Here is a 15,575-nt window from a genome sequence, read left to right as displayed (position 1 = left end):
TATTTGCAGCAGGAGCTTTTTCTTTGTCACTCGTTTTACTCAATTCCGTTTCTTAACTTCCACTTCGTATTTATTCCTTTTTCCGGTTGTTTTATCTCTCATATTCACTTTTGAATTAAATTCTTCTCACGATGAGTAGCTTGGACATCTACAACTCACTCACAAGATCAACCACGCTTACAAGAACTTACAGCATCTCTTTGGACTCTAATGCATTCAAACCAGTCTACAGGGAATGTTTAGATGATGCTGAAGATTTGGCCAAGCTTGGTTATACGCAAGCCTTTGATCGTGGGCTATCACTCTTCAGCGTATTTAGTGTTTCTTTTTCTGTACTCGGATTGCTTCCGTCTGTGGCAGCGACAATGTGCTTTACAATGCTTGCAGGCACCCCTGGAATGGTCTGGGGTTGGCTTCTAGCAATGGTGTTTGTTGATTGTTTAGCGGCAGCATTGGCAGAGTTATGCTCCAGCATGCCCACTTCAGGTGGTTTATACTACTCTGCGTCTGTACTGGCGCCAAAAGGGTGGGGTCCCTTAGCTTCCTGGATTACAGGTTGGTCTAATTATCTCGGGCAGCTTATCGGTTTCCCAAGTTGTGTATATAGTCTCTCATCTATGACATTGTCAGCTATTCGTATCAGTCAGGAGGACTACAAAGTGAAACCCTATCAACTTTATTTTTTGTGTGTTGCCTTCATATTGGTTTTTGCAATAATGGCATCACTTCCCACAAAGGTTATAGGTCGTATAAATTCTTTTGGAACACTGTTGAACACCGTTTTTCTGTTCGTTTCAATGCTCGTCATATTGATTGAAGCTGGATCGCGAAATGGCTTCAATAAATCGAGCGACGTTTGGACAAAATTCAATAATGTAACATCGTGGCCTGATTGGTTTGCAGTATTTATGTCCTTCTGCGGTGTCATTTGGATTATGGCTGGGTTCGATACTTCATTTCATCTTAGTGAAGAGTGCGCCAATGCAAGCATGAACGCCCCAAATGGCATTTTCTTGACTTCTACTATTGGAGGTCTAGTTGGTTGGCTTTTCCAGCTAGTTATAGCTTATACAATTGTGGATATAAATGCTGTTGTGACTTCAGATAACTTATGGGTTGCTTATTTGACACAGGTATTAAGCAAAAAAACGGCCATGTTTATTGTTTCGTTGACAATTGTTTCCAACTTTATTATGGCACAAGGTGTATTAATTGCTTCCTCTCGTATTGCTTATTCATATGCTCGTGATGAAGTGCTACCATGTTCCAAGTGGATGGCTCAAGTCCACAAACGAACAATGACGCCGGTACACACAGTCATTGTGAACGGAACCATTGCGATCGTTGTCCTTTTATTAATATTTGCAGGATCAATAACCGTTAACGCAGTTTTCTCAGTTACTGCTATTGCGGCGTTCACAGCTTTTACGGTTCCTATCTTTCTTCGTGCCTTTATTGTGTCAGATAAAGATTTTAGACGCGGCCCTTGGAACCTTGGTCGGTTCTCCCGACCAATATGTGCTATCGCTACTATATTTGTGATTATTATGATTCCCATATTATGCTTCCCAAATTCTTCACGACCTAGTATGCAGCAAATGAACTGGACCTGTCTTGTATTCGGACTCCCAATGGGTGCTGTGGTTCTGTGGTATGCAATATCTGCAAAACATTGGTTCATTGGTCCCAAAACAAATATTGCTGTTGTGGGGCTTGCTGGTATGTCTGTTCTTGAAAAAGGAATTGCGCAGTCATTTGATTCTGACAGATATATAAAGGAAAAAAGCAGCTACTGAAAACTCCAGAGAACAGCAAGCCTTTAAGCTTCTCTTATACAGGTTCAGTTTAAAGTTGTTAAATGCGGGTTCTTATCATTATTGTATTCTGGTTTAGTATCATTAGACAAGACTGCACGTTAAAAGATGTGTGTAAATATAGAATTTTTAGTCAAACTCTACTGAAGACTACAATAAAAACGGATTATCAGTAGTACTTTTCTCGCTTTAAACAATAACAATGAGTTAAGTTTCAGAGTTTCGAAATACAACAACGTACTGTGCAACTGTAAGTCCTTGTTCCCATCACTCTAACCCCTATTCGCAGGTTGTAAACCAAGTATCGCAGAGTGCATCATTTAGTCGGCTTTTGCGAATAAAAGCCGATTTTAGCGCAATCACTCCAATTCTCGCGAAGTAAACTGATAACGCATGAGCGATTGCAAAGGCAACAAAAAGAATACTCGTTCTTATATTCTTTTCCATAGACTCGGTTGTTTTGGTCCTTAAAAATGTTACATTGAGATTACCAAAAACAAACATGTCATTTATGTACCAGAACTCAACTTCTAAGTATGGGAACACTTTAACTCTTTTATGTTTGTTTTAATAATTCGTGATTGATATTGTATGGTAGGGGAGCTCTTTAAATATGCTGTCGCAAATAATAATTGAATTACAACAAGACATTAGCTAGCTAGGTAGTTCACCTTGACAGTATTTTTTTAGTAGATAAATCAAGCTTTCAATTCTTCAGATTGTTGAGTTAAGTAAAAGGTATACTTAACGAACATGATAGTCAAACAAAATATTAACATTTTTCGTAGAAGAGGTATTGTTTTATGTCTCAGAACGAACAACTCTTCAGTCGGGTATAACTCTAGGTACGCATTTTTTGGAGTTTGTTGGTTCTAACCTTATTACTATGTTTTAAAAAGTACATATCGCAGCATACACATTAACTGCGTAGATAATAATTCTCAAAAGATAATTGTTTACAGAATTACCGAATTTCGATCATCAACAGACTCAGAGACGTGATTTTAATTTATAAAATGAGTCAAGTGAAAATCTATTATGATATATACACAATTAAATTTTCACCATTGCTTGATAACCATTAGCGAAGGTTGGTTCGAGTCCAGCTTTCTGCTTGTACAGTTTGTGTCGCAAGAAGAAAATTACACAACAAAAATGAATAATCCGTTAACGCAACATTAAAGCATTAGATTTTTAATATTTGAGCTTGTTTTTGTTGCACGTAACCCAAATATACATTCACAACCATTCACAGAGTATCCCTATATTTCAAAAGAATCCGATAACTGGGGTATAGCAAATCTTCTTGTAAGCCTGTCTACTAAGGAACACGTAGGTCAAGAATGTTCATTGAAATACCATTACGTTACGTTATATAGATTCGCTAAGTACTTGTACTTCATGAAGTTACCTTCAAATTTTATCTCTATTCATTCAATTGAAGTCATTTAACACATCATAATATTAAAGAACATCAAACACAATGTTGAGTAGGTTATCGCGGTTTCAAAGAAATAAAGAGAAAGAATCCTCTTCAGTTTTAGCTGGTTTAATCAGTGACAAATTAGTTCATCCCTCTTATTCAAATTTCCACCGGAATACTACATCACGACACCGAGACATGTTTACTAGTAGTGAAGATTTTCACTGCCAACGCATAAATTCAACTTGCCATAATACTGGTCTTTCAGGGTAATATTACTGCTCGCTGTGGTACATTTTTGCAACCTTAGCGAACCCAGACTCTACAGAACTAATTTATTTTATGCATTACCTTAAGCGCAGAAAAGCTCATTCATTATGTCATTAAATAAATCGTAGCGAACAACATTATACTTTTTAAAGTTCATAGGCGCGTAGGCTTACATGATTGAACAGCAAGGACCGCATCTGGGGCCACAAAGGCCCCCTCCGCCCATCATGGGACCACCACCCATAGGCCGTCCGTAACCGCCGCCGGGTCTTCCGTATCCTCCTTGTCCACCATAGCCGCCGTATCCGCCGCCTGGTCCGCCGCCTGGTCCGCCATATCCGCCTCCAGGGCCTCCGAAGCCGCCTCCAGGGCCTCCAAATCCTCCGCCGTGACGGCCGCCCTAAACAAACGTTAGTCTCGATTCAATATGCGTTTCCTCGGATATTGCGAATGCGACGTACGTGTCTGCGCATAGTTTTAAAGTAGAAAACCTCTTAATTTGCTTTTTCGTACTTACGATTAAGTGTAAGTCGTTTCCCTTCCAAGTCTTATGATTAGAAGGTTAGATTATGATAGCATTTTGCAACGTTCCCTCTTATATACAACAAATATTTCATTATGGCTTAGAGAGGCTGTAGTGGCAATTCATACAGATGCAAAAGCCTAATAAGAGGTTGAGTCATATAATTGTCATCAGCTTGCGTTACGAAACTATTACTCGACGTGTATCTGTGCAATGGATGGAAGCTATTTTCATTTTATGTGGCCTTACGAGGCTCAAAAATTTCTTCAAAAAATTTTTTGGTATTCGCCATGACAATTATATTTGTCCCAACACACATTACCAGTCAACAATTCATTGTTTGTCAAGTAAACTCAAATACGAACGCTCAACAGATACATAATGTAATGAGCAATAGCGCAGGAAAAGCGTCGCTAGGTCAATCGAATGTAGAATTTTCAATGTTAGCACGTCACTTCGCATCCCAAAGAGTATCGTCATCAAACGACAACACCCCCAAAACGCAAGTGCAAACAGTCTACACCAATAAACACTATATGATAATACTGACAACAACATTACGAACCAAATTGTCACAATAAAATCAGGAATAACCCATACACGAACTGCCATTCATCATTTTATTACACGCGTAGTGGTTACAGCTTGAGAATACTGCATCACCAAATTCCCGCATAAACCTAGTGAGCCAAACGAGAACTTTGGATAACACCCGAGAGCTCCTCGATCTTGGCCTTGGCACGGCCCAATGTACCAAGCTAAACAAGAGTAGTTAGTATATCTGGATCAAAACGCAAGCAGAGCGTTGCATCCGCGCAAGTGCAACATGACACAGCTGCTTGAACTCATTAAATATCACTTACTCTCTTCTTAGCGAGCTTACGAGCACGCTTGTCCTGAGAGTTACGAATCAACTCCATCAGGCGACGCTCGTAGGGAGCAAAACCAGCAACTTCACGGACAACAGAGCGGACGAAAATGGTGCGCTTGGCTTGACGACCCTTACGACGAGAGGGACGCTCAGGAAGTTGACGCTTGGTCAAAGCCTTGCCTTTATTCAAACCAACAATCAGCTCGGGTGCTTGATTTGCCATTTTTGCAGTTCGTGCTTATTTCCCCAAGTTGTCGTTACCCAAGTTTTACGAACAGAACATGCAGTCACTTACCCTAACCTATTTGTAAAAATGGAAATAAAGTTCATTTAGAAATACCACGTGACCGTGTACAGATTAAAGCTTGAATATTAATACTAAAGAAGAGAACATTTGGATAAGGGAGTTCAATTTCACATACTCGCAATACTATAACCCTTTGTTCGTTAAGGCTGAATCTTTCGTTTTTTTTGTGCCTCTTCGCTTACTTCGTAATATAACTGTTTTAATCATTTAGTAAATAATTTAAATTCCACAAAAAGTATATGCTTATAAAGCAAAGCACTTAAGGAATTCAGTGAACATCTTCTGAAATTTCTGGCGTTGCAATTTTTGTTGAGCGGATTGTTTCTGACGCATCCTTGTATTGACTACTCATCGTTATAACCCCTATGACATGGAGACCCGGTGACCTGTTCTTTGCACACACCTTCTGCTTTTAGCAGCATTTAACAAAAAGTTGCGCTGTTATAGGTGTTGGTTTTGTTTGTTGTTTGATTTGCACAGCTTCGTTTGTATTTCTCAAAGGTTTGGCTGTACGAAACATTCTGACTGAAAATGACGTCCAGGTCTCATTTTTCTTCAATCCCATTGTCGAATCCTAATCGTCGGTTTTATGGACAGCCTCCTGCAGGTCCTAGTAACGTTGGACGTTCTCAACGGTCAATGTCCGAAAGACTTTCACAGGTCTGGGAGCAGACAGAGGAGTATTTTGAACCTGTGAAACCGTATCTTACTCCATTGGGTCGTTTTCTTATTATAGCAACTTTTTTTGAGGACTCTTTCCGTATTTGCACACAATGGGGCGATCAAGTTGCGTTTATGCGTGATTATCGTAGATTTCGATTTGGAACAGCTCCGCTTTTACTGTTCATCAACGTAATTTTGATGTTCTTCGGCTCCCTACTTGTCGTTATAAAGAGAAAACAGATGTATGCAATTGCGTCGCTGCTTTTTGTTGTTGTTCTGCAAACTTTCTGTTACGGACTCCTCTTTGACGTTGATTTCTTTTTCCGAAATCTCAGTGTTATTGGAGGTTTGGTTCTTGTAGCTGGAGACACATTTATCCATCATCGTGTCAATCGTTTTGCTGGCCTTCCCGCTGTTTCGGAAACTAACAAGCGTACTTACTTCCAGCTCACTGGACGTGTCTTGCTTATTTTTATGTTTATTGGTCTCTTGGCAAAAGAAACGAATCGCACACCTACTCGGATCTTAGTTCACATCATGTCAGCCATTGCTTGTGTTATGGTCGTTATTGGTTTCAAGGCCAAGGTTTCTGCGACTATCCTCGTTTTCATCTTAAGCATCTCCAATTTTATTATTAACAGCTTTTGGACTCTTCCTAAAGATAGTCCTCATCGTGATTTTTACCGTTATGGTAAGTTTGCTAAACGTGTCCGTTGTACTTACAAGTATAGATTTCTTTCAAACTTTGTCCATCATTGGTGGCTTATTGTATCTAGTTAACACCGGTCCTGGAAAGATATCTGTGGACGAAAAGAAAAAGTTCTATTAAGAACACACATTGTTTTATTGTTCCCTTCCGGTACATATGGGCCCACATCTCAACGCGCTGTAATGTCCTTAGGATCTTCACGATTTTTATCACTTCCTCTGCTATAAAATCCCCGCATTGAATGAAGCTACGATTCTAAAGAACAGGTTGAATATAGCATGTCGGCCTCAAATTCATCACGACAGAAATAACCAAATTTATGACCTTCAACTCATGTGAATGAGTCTTTAGTATAACAGTGAAATTTGGAATTACTTTGGTACATATTGATTAAATTGAGCGAGTATGTATTTCATGGCTACTCAAATTCCCGATAAGGTATCGAGAAATTCTATAAGCCTGATCGTGTCTTTGGTTCTGCTATTTAGTTTATGATTTGGTCCAAGATGATGGTATATGTGGTTGAGAATACCATTTACATCGTTTATAGTTCCCTTATGAACTGCGTAGTAAGTACACGTATTTACCGGGCACTTCCAAAGCACTTGAGAGTTTTTTTGAATGTCAACAAGCTATAGTTCGGGGTTAGTTCAATGAAAAGCCATAATGCGCTGTAAGTGCAACTTACTCTAATTTTTTTTAAAAGCGGTAAATTCCGTTGACGATGAAAATAATGTTTTGACTTTTCCAAAAGCGAATTAACCTTTGTGGAATTTTCAGGAAGAAGTGTGTCCACTATTGAGTTTGCATTTTTAGATGAGCTTGAATGTGATCTGCCCTTTTTCGTATATGGTTTAATACCATGTGAGTTAAGAACGAGTTTTGACCATATTGAAGGAATATCCGGCAACGATTCTGAATATAGAGTCTCCAAAATATTATAAAATTCGTGATATATGCTCAAAGAGCACCAATAAATATTGTCTGCGTTCATCCGCCTCACTAGATATGGGATATGGTTGAGAAGTGCGGACTCTGCATGCATTGAAGTAAACTTCAAACAATTTATTATATCTTTTGTGTATTGATCCTTCATGTAATCCGAACTTGGTAGTCCGAAGTACGCCTTCTTGACCAAAGTTTCCCACAGTTGGGCTTTGAGAACATCTTCTTCTGTGGCATCTACTTTTCCATCCATACTTTCCCTGTCTGTTTGAGCCAGCCGAAGAGCAGACCTTGCTTTCACTCGAAACAGGGAACGCGCCTCCTGAAGATTAACCGAATAACCACAAAACTCTTTAAGGGATACAAACAAATAAGAACTTAACCAATGTGGGAATGACTGCATGTAATAAAGAAGCGCCTCCGCATGTCCTTCAATTCGTACTCGCGTTTGCAAGGGTGTTTCCTTAAATTTTGTGGACATAAGATTACACCAGTCCCAAAAAGAAAGTGATTGAATGTCCCATGGAGTATTACATCCGCTGTAGACATCTTGAAGTGTTTTCCAAAGTTCATCTGCTTCATTATTCGGTTCCACTATTCGCAAACCTGGAACAGTTTTTGAGTTATTTGGGAAAAATAAGGCAGTTGTTCTATGTGAAATGTAAAGACGTTTGTCAAACTGTCGAGTATCGATGGAAATTGATGACGGTGCTTGTAGCGTAAGTTCCGTTTTTATGATATTGCTTGAAACCTTAGCTTTAGAATCCTTACGTTTCAAACGAGTTTTATGAATAGCCTCATTCACATCATTTATTATATGCAAGTTTGATTCGCGTATTCTTTGAAAGAATGGGGATTCTTCCCAAACATGAGAAGAAGAAAATCCAACCATTTGGGATATGAGAAAGCGAATATGTTTATATACAAGGAAGGAGGCCTCAAACTTGTGTTTCAAAATAAGACAACGATAGATGTCAACAATATATTCGTTGTAATCTTCAAGAGTTCCCTTCATCATGTCTCTCTTAAATTTTGTTTTTATGATATAGAAGAGTCGTAATTTTTCTACCATAGTGTTATATATTGAGGAATATTCTTTCGAAGCTCCAAGAACGCCGTACTGTTTCGTAGGAGTAAGGATCCACACAGTCGTAGTTTTGTTCACTGGATCGTCCTTTAGACTGTACGTCCATATTGGCGAAATTTTTATTGGATGCCCGAGAACAATCGTACTGTCGATTAATGGATCCGGTTCTTCATTTTCTTCCAACTGCACTAGACCAGTTAACGTAAATGGACCTTTTTCCAAAACCTCCAGCAAGTCAACGATCTTTCCAGATGAGTCGGTAACTACAATATGTGAAAGCTGTTGCACTTCACGTTTAGTAGCTTTTGATGGGTTACTTCGTTCTTTAATGGTCATTTTGGTGTAATAGACCGAGTTTATTTGGTTTCGCTAATACCCATGTCCCATAGCCTTTCTAAGAGCGCACGGGGAGGCATGAAATGCCTGAAAAATGGAGTCGTCTCTGTAATAAAAGCAATTTTAATAAATTTGAAATTATTAAATTCCACAAATGGCGAAACTTATACTGAAAGGAGTTAGGACAAGGGCGCTTCAAGTGAGGCGAGCGGTCTGTCGCGAGATACGGTAAAAACTAATCACTTTTTCACCTTTGTAGTAACAACTAAACCAAAAACTTGTTGTGAACATCTAAAGTGTAATTCTATTTTATTTTTCACCCCCTTTTTTAATTTGATATTAGTGCAATATTGCTAAATAGTTTAATTTATTCAAAACAGAGTTATATAAAAATTTATAAGAAAATTTAAGTGATAATCAAGGTCCTGCATTTATGGTTTCTGGATTTATTGATATTCTATATATTTAATTTTTTGCCCAAAGGTTCACAATTACAATTCTTCAAACAGATGACATGAGCAGCACAAACATTGAATCTTAATGTCCTTACTTTAGCCTCCCCAATAGAATGAACTCGGACGTGTACATGGAGGAACTCTAAGTAACGCCTTTAGACCGGGGATTAAAATGAAAATAGAGCTGTTCTCTTCTTTCCAAAAGGATAAACGAGCAATGCACTAACATACAATCCAACACTAAGACCAATCGCAACTTGGATCATTTGAGCACCGGAGCTGAAACTTTCAAACAGATGAGTTTTGTACTCAGTAGATGCTTTAACGCCATCTTTGTCAAACAACGGTAATGTTAAGCCAGCTAACAGACCGCCTTGCGCAGCAATACCACTGGGAACAAGGCACATCATACCTGTGATAACAGAAGCAAAAGCGAACCCGCGCCTTGTACGTGTAAACAGATGTGCCATAACACCGAGTGTAAACGCACCTACAGCGTCTGCAATTTGAGGAGATGAGCGTTGTGAGACAAACCAATACACACAGTATCCTATGGAACCAAATAGAACCATTACGGGGATCTGTTTTGGAACAGCTCGGATAGCCGCTGCTTGGAAAACAAGATACAGTGGAACAAACAGAATCTTCCAATAAGCGCTAACCGCATATGTGCATGTTGATGATGTAGGAGCTCTGTCTGTCGCTAAACCCCAAAGTTGACTTCCAACATCAATGCCAAAACCAAGGAGCAGGGAATAAATAACAGCATAAAACATTCTTGAAGAGCCGCTGGTCAGACTGTGTGACTGTAACTCCAAACTTCCACACAAAATGATATAACCAGGCAAGATGAGGGTAATACTGCTTTCTGCAACACTTGAAAAACAAAAGTACTTTTGCTGTCTAGCAGGACCTATTGAAGCTATTGCCCGGGCACAAAAACTAGTTACGAGACTTGACGTAACTTCAAGAACGTTTGAGTAAAGTGGATTCCTAACAGCAACCACATTTTGCAAGAAACCTACAAAGCATCCGAGTACAAACGCAGGTGCCATATCACGCCAATGACCTCCGTAAGCCCATATAGCAGCCGTAGCGCTTGACATACCATAAATAACAACTAGCTGCCAGGGCTTGTAGTACTCTGGTTCTTCTAAGATTCTGGTCAGAATTTTAGTCGCTTCCTCAGCTGTATATAAATCGTGTATAGTACTTTTATAAACCCGGAAAACACGTTCAAGCTTCCCGATATCCAAACCCGCGGCTTTTACCAGCGTGTTATACGTTGTACTTTGGTAAGAATTCGAATCAGTAGGACGAGTGATAAAGCAAATTTCCATACAACCCGGAATGTAATTTACACGACCTTCAATTTGACAATTTTTCATTGCATTCATCATATACTCTTCAAGACGATGAGAAGGTGCACCATATAACATCATAGCATAACACAAAACCACGATAAATGTTCGTTTTGAGCTTTCTTCTTGAGCATGCACGATATAATCTGGTTTTTTGTTACGTTTATTAAGAAGTTTTTGACGCCAGTGACCTAATTGACGTTTCAATTCGTGCGCATCAACGATGTGCTTACGAGATTCACGGGTGCCATCAGAGCGCAAGCTTGATGCATCCGAACGTAAGGCGGAAAGGGCCGTAAACGAATGGGCTCTGGGCTGTAAAGGAGGGCGAGATTGTACTGGAGACTGCGGAGGGTGAGGGGAAGATGTAAACCAAACTGATGAACCTCTACGGGAATGAGTTGGCTTTGGAGAATAAACGTGATGAGAACTGTTATAAGCAACTGATGGAGCTGTTACGCCGGCGGTGTGCATGGCATTGGAAGCTAGAGCAGCTATTGTAGATAAACTCTTTGAGGATTCATCGCGAGGCAAAGTGAGATCTGTGGCAGAACGACTTGATAAACCTGGAATCCGCAATCTTCTCTTCTTTGGCTTTGTTATACCAGTGTCTCCTAGGTAGTTTGCTCTTTTTGGCAATGGCCTATTATCAGCAAGTTGACGAACATTAACACTATTCTGAGCTGCACCCCAGTCTTCCTTGAAAGACTTGAAAACATGTTTGATTTCTGAAGCTAGACGCCTGTACCACGGTCCTCCTCGTGATGAGGGTGGCAGAAGATCTTCCCATTGCGTTTCAATCGGTGAAGATTGGGAATAAGAGCCCAGGGTTAGCGACGCCTGTGGAGATGTCGGCGTTGTAATAGATTCATTTGATGCATCTTCTGGTATACTAATGAAACTAGACGTACGCCCTTGCAAAGACGGTCGCCTGGGTCTCAAACTTCCGAGTTGCGAAAACGGCGAACTCGGGATATCCAAACGGAGGTGAAGACGACCAGGCTGCTCTGGAGGATCTTGGGAGTCTTTCATGTACTTCTTTAACTCTTGGTCGAGTTTCTTCAATAAGAGTTAAAAAGTTCTGAGACACGATGGCAGAAAATATAGGCAATGAAAAAAGAAAGTAAAAAACAACGGAATCCAATAAACTATGCTTTTTAAACCTCACAAATTGAACGAATATTGACGAATTGTTCAAATGAGTGCAATTGATAGTGTAAAAACAAAAGAAAGATGGATTGGGAGAGAAGGCAAGTTATTCCGAAAAAGTGGTAATATGAGGAACGAAGTGCGAAGCCGCTTTGAAATCTGAGATAGAACGGCTAGGGTTTTCTGTATTCTAAGCTCAATAGAGGTTGGTTGTCATCTTGGATTAGGCATAGTTGACTGTTTAAACAACGATGGATGTTGTTCTATAATCAGACAGGTAATTGACAGATACATGCAAAACCGGAATTATATGCGCACACTCCGATCGCATGTAAACACCTAGAAAGTAAAATACGAACAAAATATTGTATCTTATTTCATGTTTTGCTTGCATAACACTATATAAAAACAAACTTCACAGTCATATAAAATTATTGTGTGATGTTTGTCCGAGAGACAAAAGAAATGTAATTATCGAGAAATAAAGGAGGTTAAAAAAGAAAGGTGAGTGTTGGTGACGAAAATAGGCAGAATTAAATTGGAGTCAATTGGGATTCTTTTCTGTACAAGAACGGACTGAGTAACGAAACGAGTAATAAGAGATAAACAAAACAGTTGAAAGGTCATGAAGCTTTTTTCAAAATAGATGGTTGAATGATAAAGGATGGGAACAGGAGATAGTTCTCAAAAAACTAGGAAAACTGAAACAATTCCGTTGCACGCTGGATAGCACGAGAAACACGATCTAATTCTTGCTGTGCCCCCGTATAATTTCCAATCCATAGCTGCTCATATACAGACGGAAGCACAAAAGGCTTCTGATCACGTATATTTGGTCCATATATAACATGTTTGTACCATTCGTGTCCTGGCAAACCAACGGGATCCGTGAAGGCCCGTTCAAAGCTCATCAACAACTGATTGACATTTTTGAGCTCCGGGTAAACACGATTTGTAGATAAGTACATTGAATGCCCTTCTTCCTTGACCCATTTTTCTAGAAAAAAAGTGTAGTTATTGGCAAGTAGCTTCAAGGCTTGTAGTTCCTCTGAAATAGAGCTGAAATCAATATTTTGACTAGCCGGGGTTGCTGATAAACGGTTTATAAAAGATGCATAACCATCAACTTCATCTGCTAATGAGAAAGGAACGATGGGATCGTTTGAAAGAGAAAGTAAAATGAGTGCCCACACCTCAGTAAGCATGTTGACATATTGTTCATATCCACTTTCATATGTGGTTAACCACTCCTTTGAATCAAGGATAGAACCAAGCAATGGATCCGGTTCTGTTTTTGAGTCTCGCTCAAACCCAATATTTATAACAGGAATTCCTGAATGGCTCAAGAAGCTAGTGTAATCGGGTCCAATGTCAAAATCATCGGTCATAAAGTAGCCGTCTTGGGATGGGAAATTACGCCGTGCAATTGAAAACGAACGTTTTACTATCTTTTGTAACCCTGGAACAGTTCGAGCTGTAAATCGACTTCCCTTGAAGGCAACATCAACATTTACGTATGCGACAATCTTTCCTTGAAGCTCCTCTTCAAATTGTTCCAACCATTCAGTGCTTCCAAGAGCATTATACATTCGTCCATCCCAACTTGCGAAAACAATCGTCCGACGAGGACGCCACGACAAAGCAGAACGCATTTCAGTAAAAACTTCGATAAGGTTCATCAAACTTGCCGATGCCAATCCCGTTCCTAGAACATCATAATCATACGAATCGCGAGGAGCACCAACGACAATAAACTCATTTCTATCCATACCCTCAATTTCGGCAAGAACATTGATAGATTGCGCATCAACTTCGTAATTCATATTCGTTTGGATGTGAACATTTAGAGGTTCACCCTCACTGTTCGAACCAAGGCCGGTCCAACAATTTTGAACACCAGGAAGAGACATCTTCCAGGCATCTGTTTGTATATGATGTCCTCGACCCACCAATCGAAGCATCAATTCCTGTGCATTTTGTTGAGACAAAGGAAGCGCAGGAATCTTACTTGTCACCAATTCGGTGGACCGGTCTAAACGTTTTCCTCTATACGTTGAGGCAAAACCAGGTGTCAAGGGATCACCCATGTAATAATACGACCGTGCTAAACTAGTACGGAAAATCGTGTCAGGCTTCGCAAAGGGACCAGTAGGATACCAAGCATTACTTGCGAAGCCTGCAGAAAGTGTCTCGTCGTACACAAGACATCCAACAGCACCATGGCGTTCTGCCGTCCATACAGCTTGGCGCACCTTATCGCGAGTTGCACGTAAAATTACAATAGCACCCTTATACTGAATATTTAGGTCATCGAGTGTGGAATAATCTTCATCTGTACCAGTATTTACATAGACAAGGGGAGCCGTAACATTACCATCGGCAGAATATGTATAAGAAATAACAGCATCATATTCCTGTTGTGAGTTTTGAATAGGAATCTCAGAAACCAGGGCATGGAAAGAACTATCATCAACCACTTCTAGTGTAGGAGGTTTTGTGAAATGTGCATAAGTATAGAACGTATTCAAATCCAAGTTGTCAAGTGCAAGGTAGCGAAGTCTATATAACATCATTTCCGCCAGTTTGTTATCTCCAATTGTCCCCATTTTGCGATATTTATTGGCAAAGTAAGGAAGATATTCGCCAATACGCCAATTAGTAGTACGAAGAAGGTACGAAACAAGGTATTCCTCATCATAATGTTGAATAATTTGAACTCCTGTCTCATCGGAGAATCCATAGTAACTGGTAATGAAAAGAACAATTGCGACAAGGAAAAGATACAGCAAATGAAAAGGAATGCGCCGAAGGAGAGGAAGGCAACGGGTGTTAAAAGAATGTCGAACCGAAGCCCAACCTTCATGCAAATCTTCCAACTTCTTCTGAAGACGTGGATAGCGAGCCAAACGTGAGGGTGAAGGGGGTTCTTCCACTTCAAAGTGATGCACTGGTGTCGTCCCTAAACTTGTTGAATTTACAGGCGGGACCTCTGCGAGCAATTCAACCTCGACCTCTTCGTACGAAGGTGGAGGAGAAGGCCGAGGAACATACAAATTTCTGCTTTTCTCCGGATTTGAAACGACCATTTTCAAACCAAGAATAAAAAACACAATTATCGTTACCGTCCAGAATAAATTATATGAATGCTCTAAGAATCTTTAGAAACACAGGAACAACAGTCCAGATTTTGAGTAATTAAGATACTTTTAAAAATACCACCAAGAGAACAATTCTTAAGATAAAATAAGGAACCGTGAAAGACACTAGATTTGGCGGTCCTCACTTCCTCTCAAAGGAAGCTGACCAAAGATCCAGCAAGAACACCACTTGCAGAACAAAACTATGCACGGTGACACTCTTAAACGCGTAGTACCTTTATTTCCTATCACTTCTGGTTTGGTGATGGTTAAAACTCAGGTCACAATGACTGCATCTCTAAGAGTATAACTGCCTCTCCTTCGTGATGTGGGGGTTGGAACTAAGAGGATTTAGTGTCATCGGTGGGGGTAACGGGGATAATATATTAGATCCAGTAAGACAGAATTGTTATCCAAGGTCTTTGTGTATTTAACAAAACAGGTTTAATTATCTAACCTTAGATTATCTGTCTGCATTAAGAATTTTGAATATCACTTGTGGAAGAGTAATGGAATCTTTGACTT

At 39.8% G+C, this 15,575-nt stretch overlaps 7 protein-coding genes across 7 annotated transcripts; 2 read left to right on the top strand and 5 right to left on the bottom strand.

The window, feature by feature from the left end:
• Nucleotides 1-131: 131 nt before the first annotated feature.
• Nucleotides 132-1,796, top strand: SJAG_06598 (hypothetical protein; the record flags this gene model as incomplete). The annotated part of the gene is made up of 1 exon (XM_011050722.1): nt 132-1,796. One exon carries the CDS (start codon nt 132-134, stop codon nt 1,794-1,796), a length of 1,665 nt encoding a protein of 554 aa, XP_011049024.1.
• Nucleotides 1,797-3,458: 1,662 nt separating this feature from the next.
• SJAG_02122 (hypothetical protein) lies at nt 3,459-4,125 on the bottom strand. The gene is made up of 2 exons (XM_002173299.2): nt 3,969-4,125; nt 3,459-3,907 (listed from the first exon to the last, which is right to left on the bottom strand). The coding sequence occupies exons 1-2, from the start codon at nt 3,978-3,980 to the stop codon at nt 3,677-3,679; spliced, it is 243 nt and encodes an 80-aa protein (XP_002173335.1). The 5' UTR covers nt 3,981-4,125; the 3' UTR covers nt 3,459-3,676.
• Nucleotides 4,126-4,550: 425 nt separating this feature from the next.
• SJAG_02121 (60S ribosomal protein L36) lies at nt 4,551-5,203 on the bottom strand. Its single transcript, XM_002173298.2, has 2 exons — nt 4,894-5,203; nt 4,551-4,788 (listed from the first exon to the last, which is right to left on the bottom strand). The coding sequence occupies exons 1-2, from the start codon at nt 5,122-5,124 to the stop codon at nt 4,711-4,713; spliced, it is 309 nt and encodes a 102-aa protein (XP_002173334.1). The 5' UTR covers nt 5,125-5,203; the 3' UTR covers nt 4,551-4,710.
• Nucleotides 5,204-5,353: 150 nt separating this feature from the next.
• On the top strand, nt 5,354-8,535 carry SJAG_02120 (cargo receptor for soluble protein). The gene is made up of 2 exons (XM_002173297.2): nt 5,354-6,562; nt 6,603-8,535. Exons 1-2 carry the CDS (start codon nt 5,740-5,742, stop codon nt 6,698-6,700), a joined length of 921 nt encoding a protein of 306 aa, XP_002173333.1. The 5' UTR covers nt 5,354-5,739; the 3' UTR covers nt 6,701-8,535.
• Nucleotides 6,333-9,267, bottom strand: SJAG_02119 (Rik1-associated factor Raf2). The gene is made up of 2 exons (XM_002173296.2): nt 7,269-9,267; nt 6,333-7,212 (listed from the first exon to the last, which is right to left on the bottom strand). Exons 1-2 carry the CDS (start codon nt 8,946-8,948, stop codon nt 7,003-7,005), a joined length of 1,890 nt encoding a protein of 629 aa, XP_002173332.1. The 5' UTR covers nt 8,949-9,267; the 3' UTR covers nt 6,333-7,002.
• SJAG_02118 (pheromone-regulated membrane protein) lies at nt 9,210-12,300 on the bottom strand. Its single transcript, XM_002173295.2, has one exon. It carries the CDS (start codon nt 11,794-11,796, stop codon nt 9,571-9,573), a length of 2,226 nt encoding a protein of 741 aa, XP_002173331.1. The 5' UTR covers nt 11,797-12,300; the 3' UTR covers nt 9,210-9,570.
• Nucleotides 12,266-15,375, bottom strand: SJAG_02117 (Tre1 family protein). Its single transcript, XM_002173294.2, has one exon. The coding sequence runs from the start codon at nt 14,997-14,999 to the stop codon at nt 12,606-12,608; it is 2,394 nt and encodes a 797-aa protein (XP_002173330.1). The 5' UTR covers nt 15,000-15,375; the 3' UTR covers nt 12,266-12,605.
• Between the last annotated feature and the right edge of the window lie 200 nt (nt 15,376-15,575).

Source organism: Schizosaccharomyces japonicus, assembly GCF_000149845.2.
Source record: "Schizosaccharomyces japonicus yFS275 unplaced genomic scaffold supercont5.2, whole genome shotgun sequence".
NCBI classification, from domain to species: Eukaryota; Fungi; Ascomycota; class Schizosaccharomycetes; order Schizosaccharomycetales; family Schizosaccharomycetaceae; genus Schizosaccharomyces; species Schizosaccharomyces japonicus.
Note: the sequence above shows the minus strand (reverse complement) of the source record. Positions and strands in the feature narration are given on the sequence as shown.

Bases quoted from the DNA above. Each gene is read 5' to 3' on its own strand.
- SJAG_02121 (XM_002173298.2), bottom strand. From the start codon at position 5,124: ATGGCAAATCAAGCACCCGAGCTGATTGTTGGTTTGAATAAAGGCAAG. The intron at 4,789-4,893 runs GTAAGTGATATT...ACTCTTGTTTAG, and splicing joins GTAAGCTCGCTAAGAAGAGA to CTTGGTACATTGGGCCGTGC.
- SJAG_02120 (XM_002173297.2), top strand. From the start codon at position 5,740: ATGACGTCCAGGTCTCATTTTTCTTCAATCCCATTGTCGAATCCTAAT. The intron at 6,563-6,602 runs GTAAGTTTGCTA...TTACAAGTATAG, and splicing joins TCGTGATTTTTACCGTTATG to ATTTCTTTCAAACTTTGTCC.
- SJAG_02119 (XM_002173296.2), bottom strand. From the start codon at position 8,948: ATGACCATTAAAGAACGAAGTAACCCATCAAAAGCTACTAAACGTGAA. The intron at 7,213-7,268 runs GTAAGTTGCACT...CCCGAACTATAG, and splicing joins CGCTTTTAAAAAAAATTAGA to CTTGTTGACATTCAAAAAAA.
- SJAG_02118 (XM_002173295.2), bottom strand. From the start codon at position 11,796: ATGAAAGACTCCCAAGATCCTCCAGAGCAGCCTGGTCGTCTTCACCTC.
- SJAG_02117 (XM_002173294.2), bottom strand. From the start codon at position 14,999: ATGGTCGTTTCAAATCCGGAGAAAAGCAGAAATTTGTATGTTCCTCGG.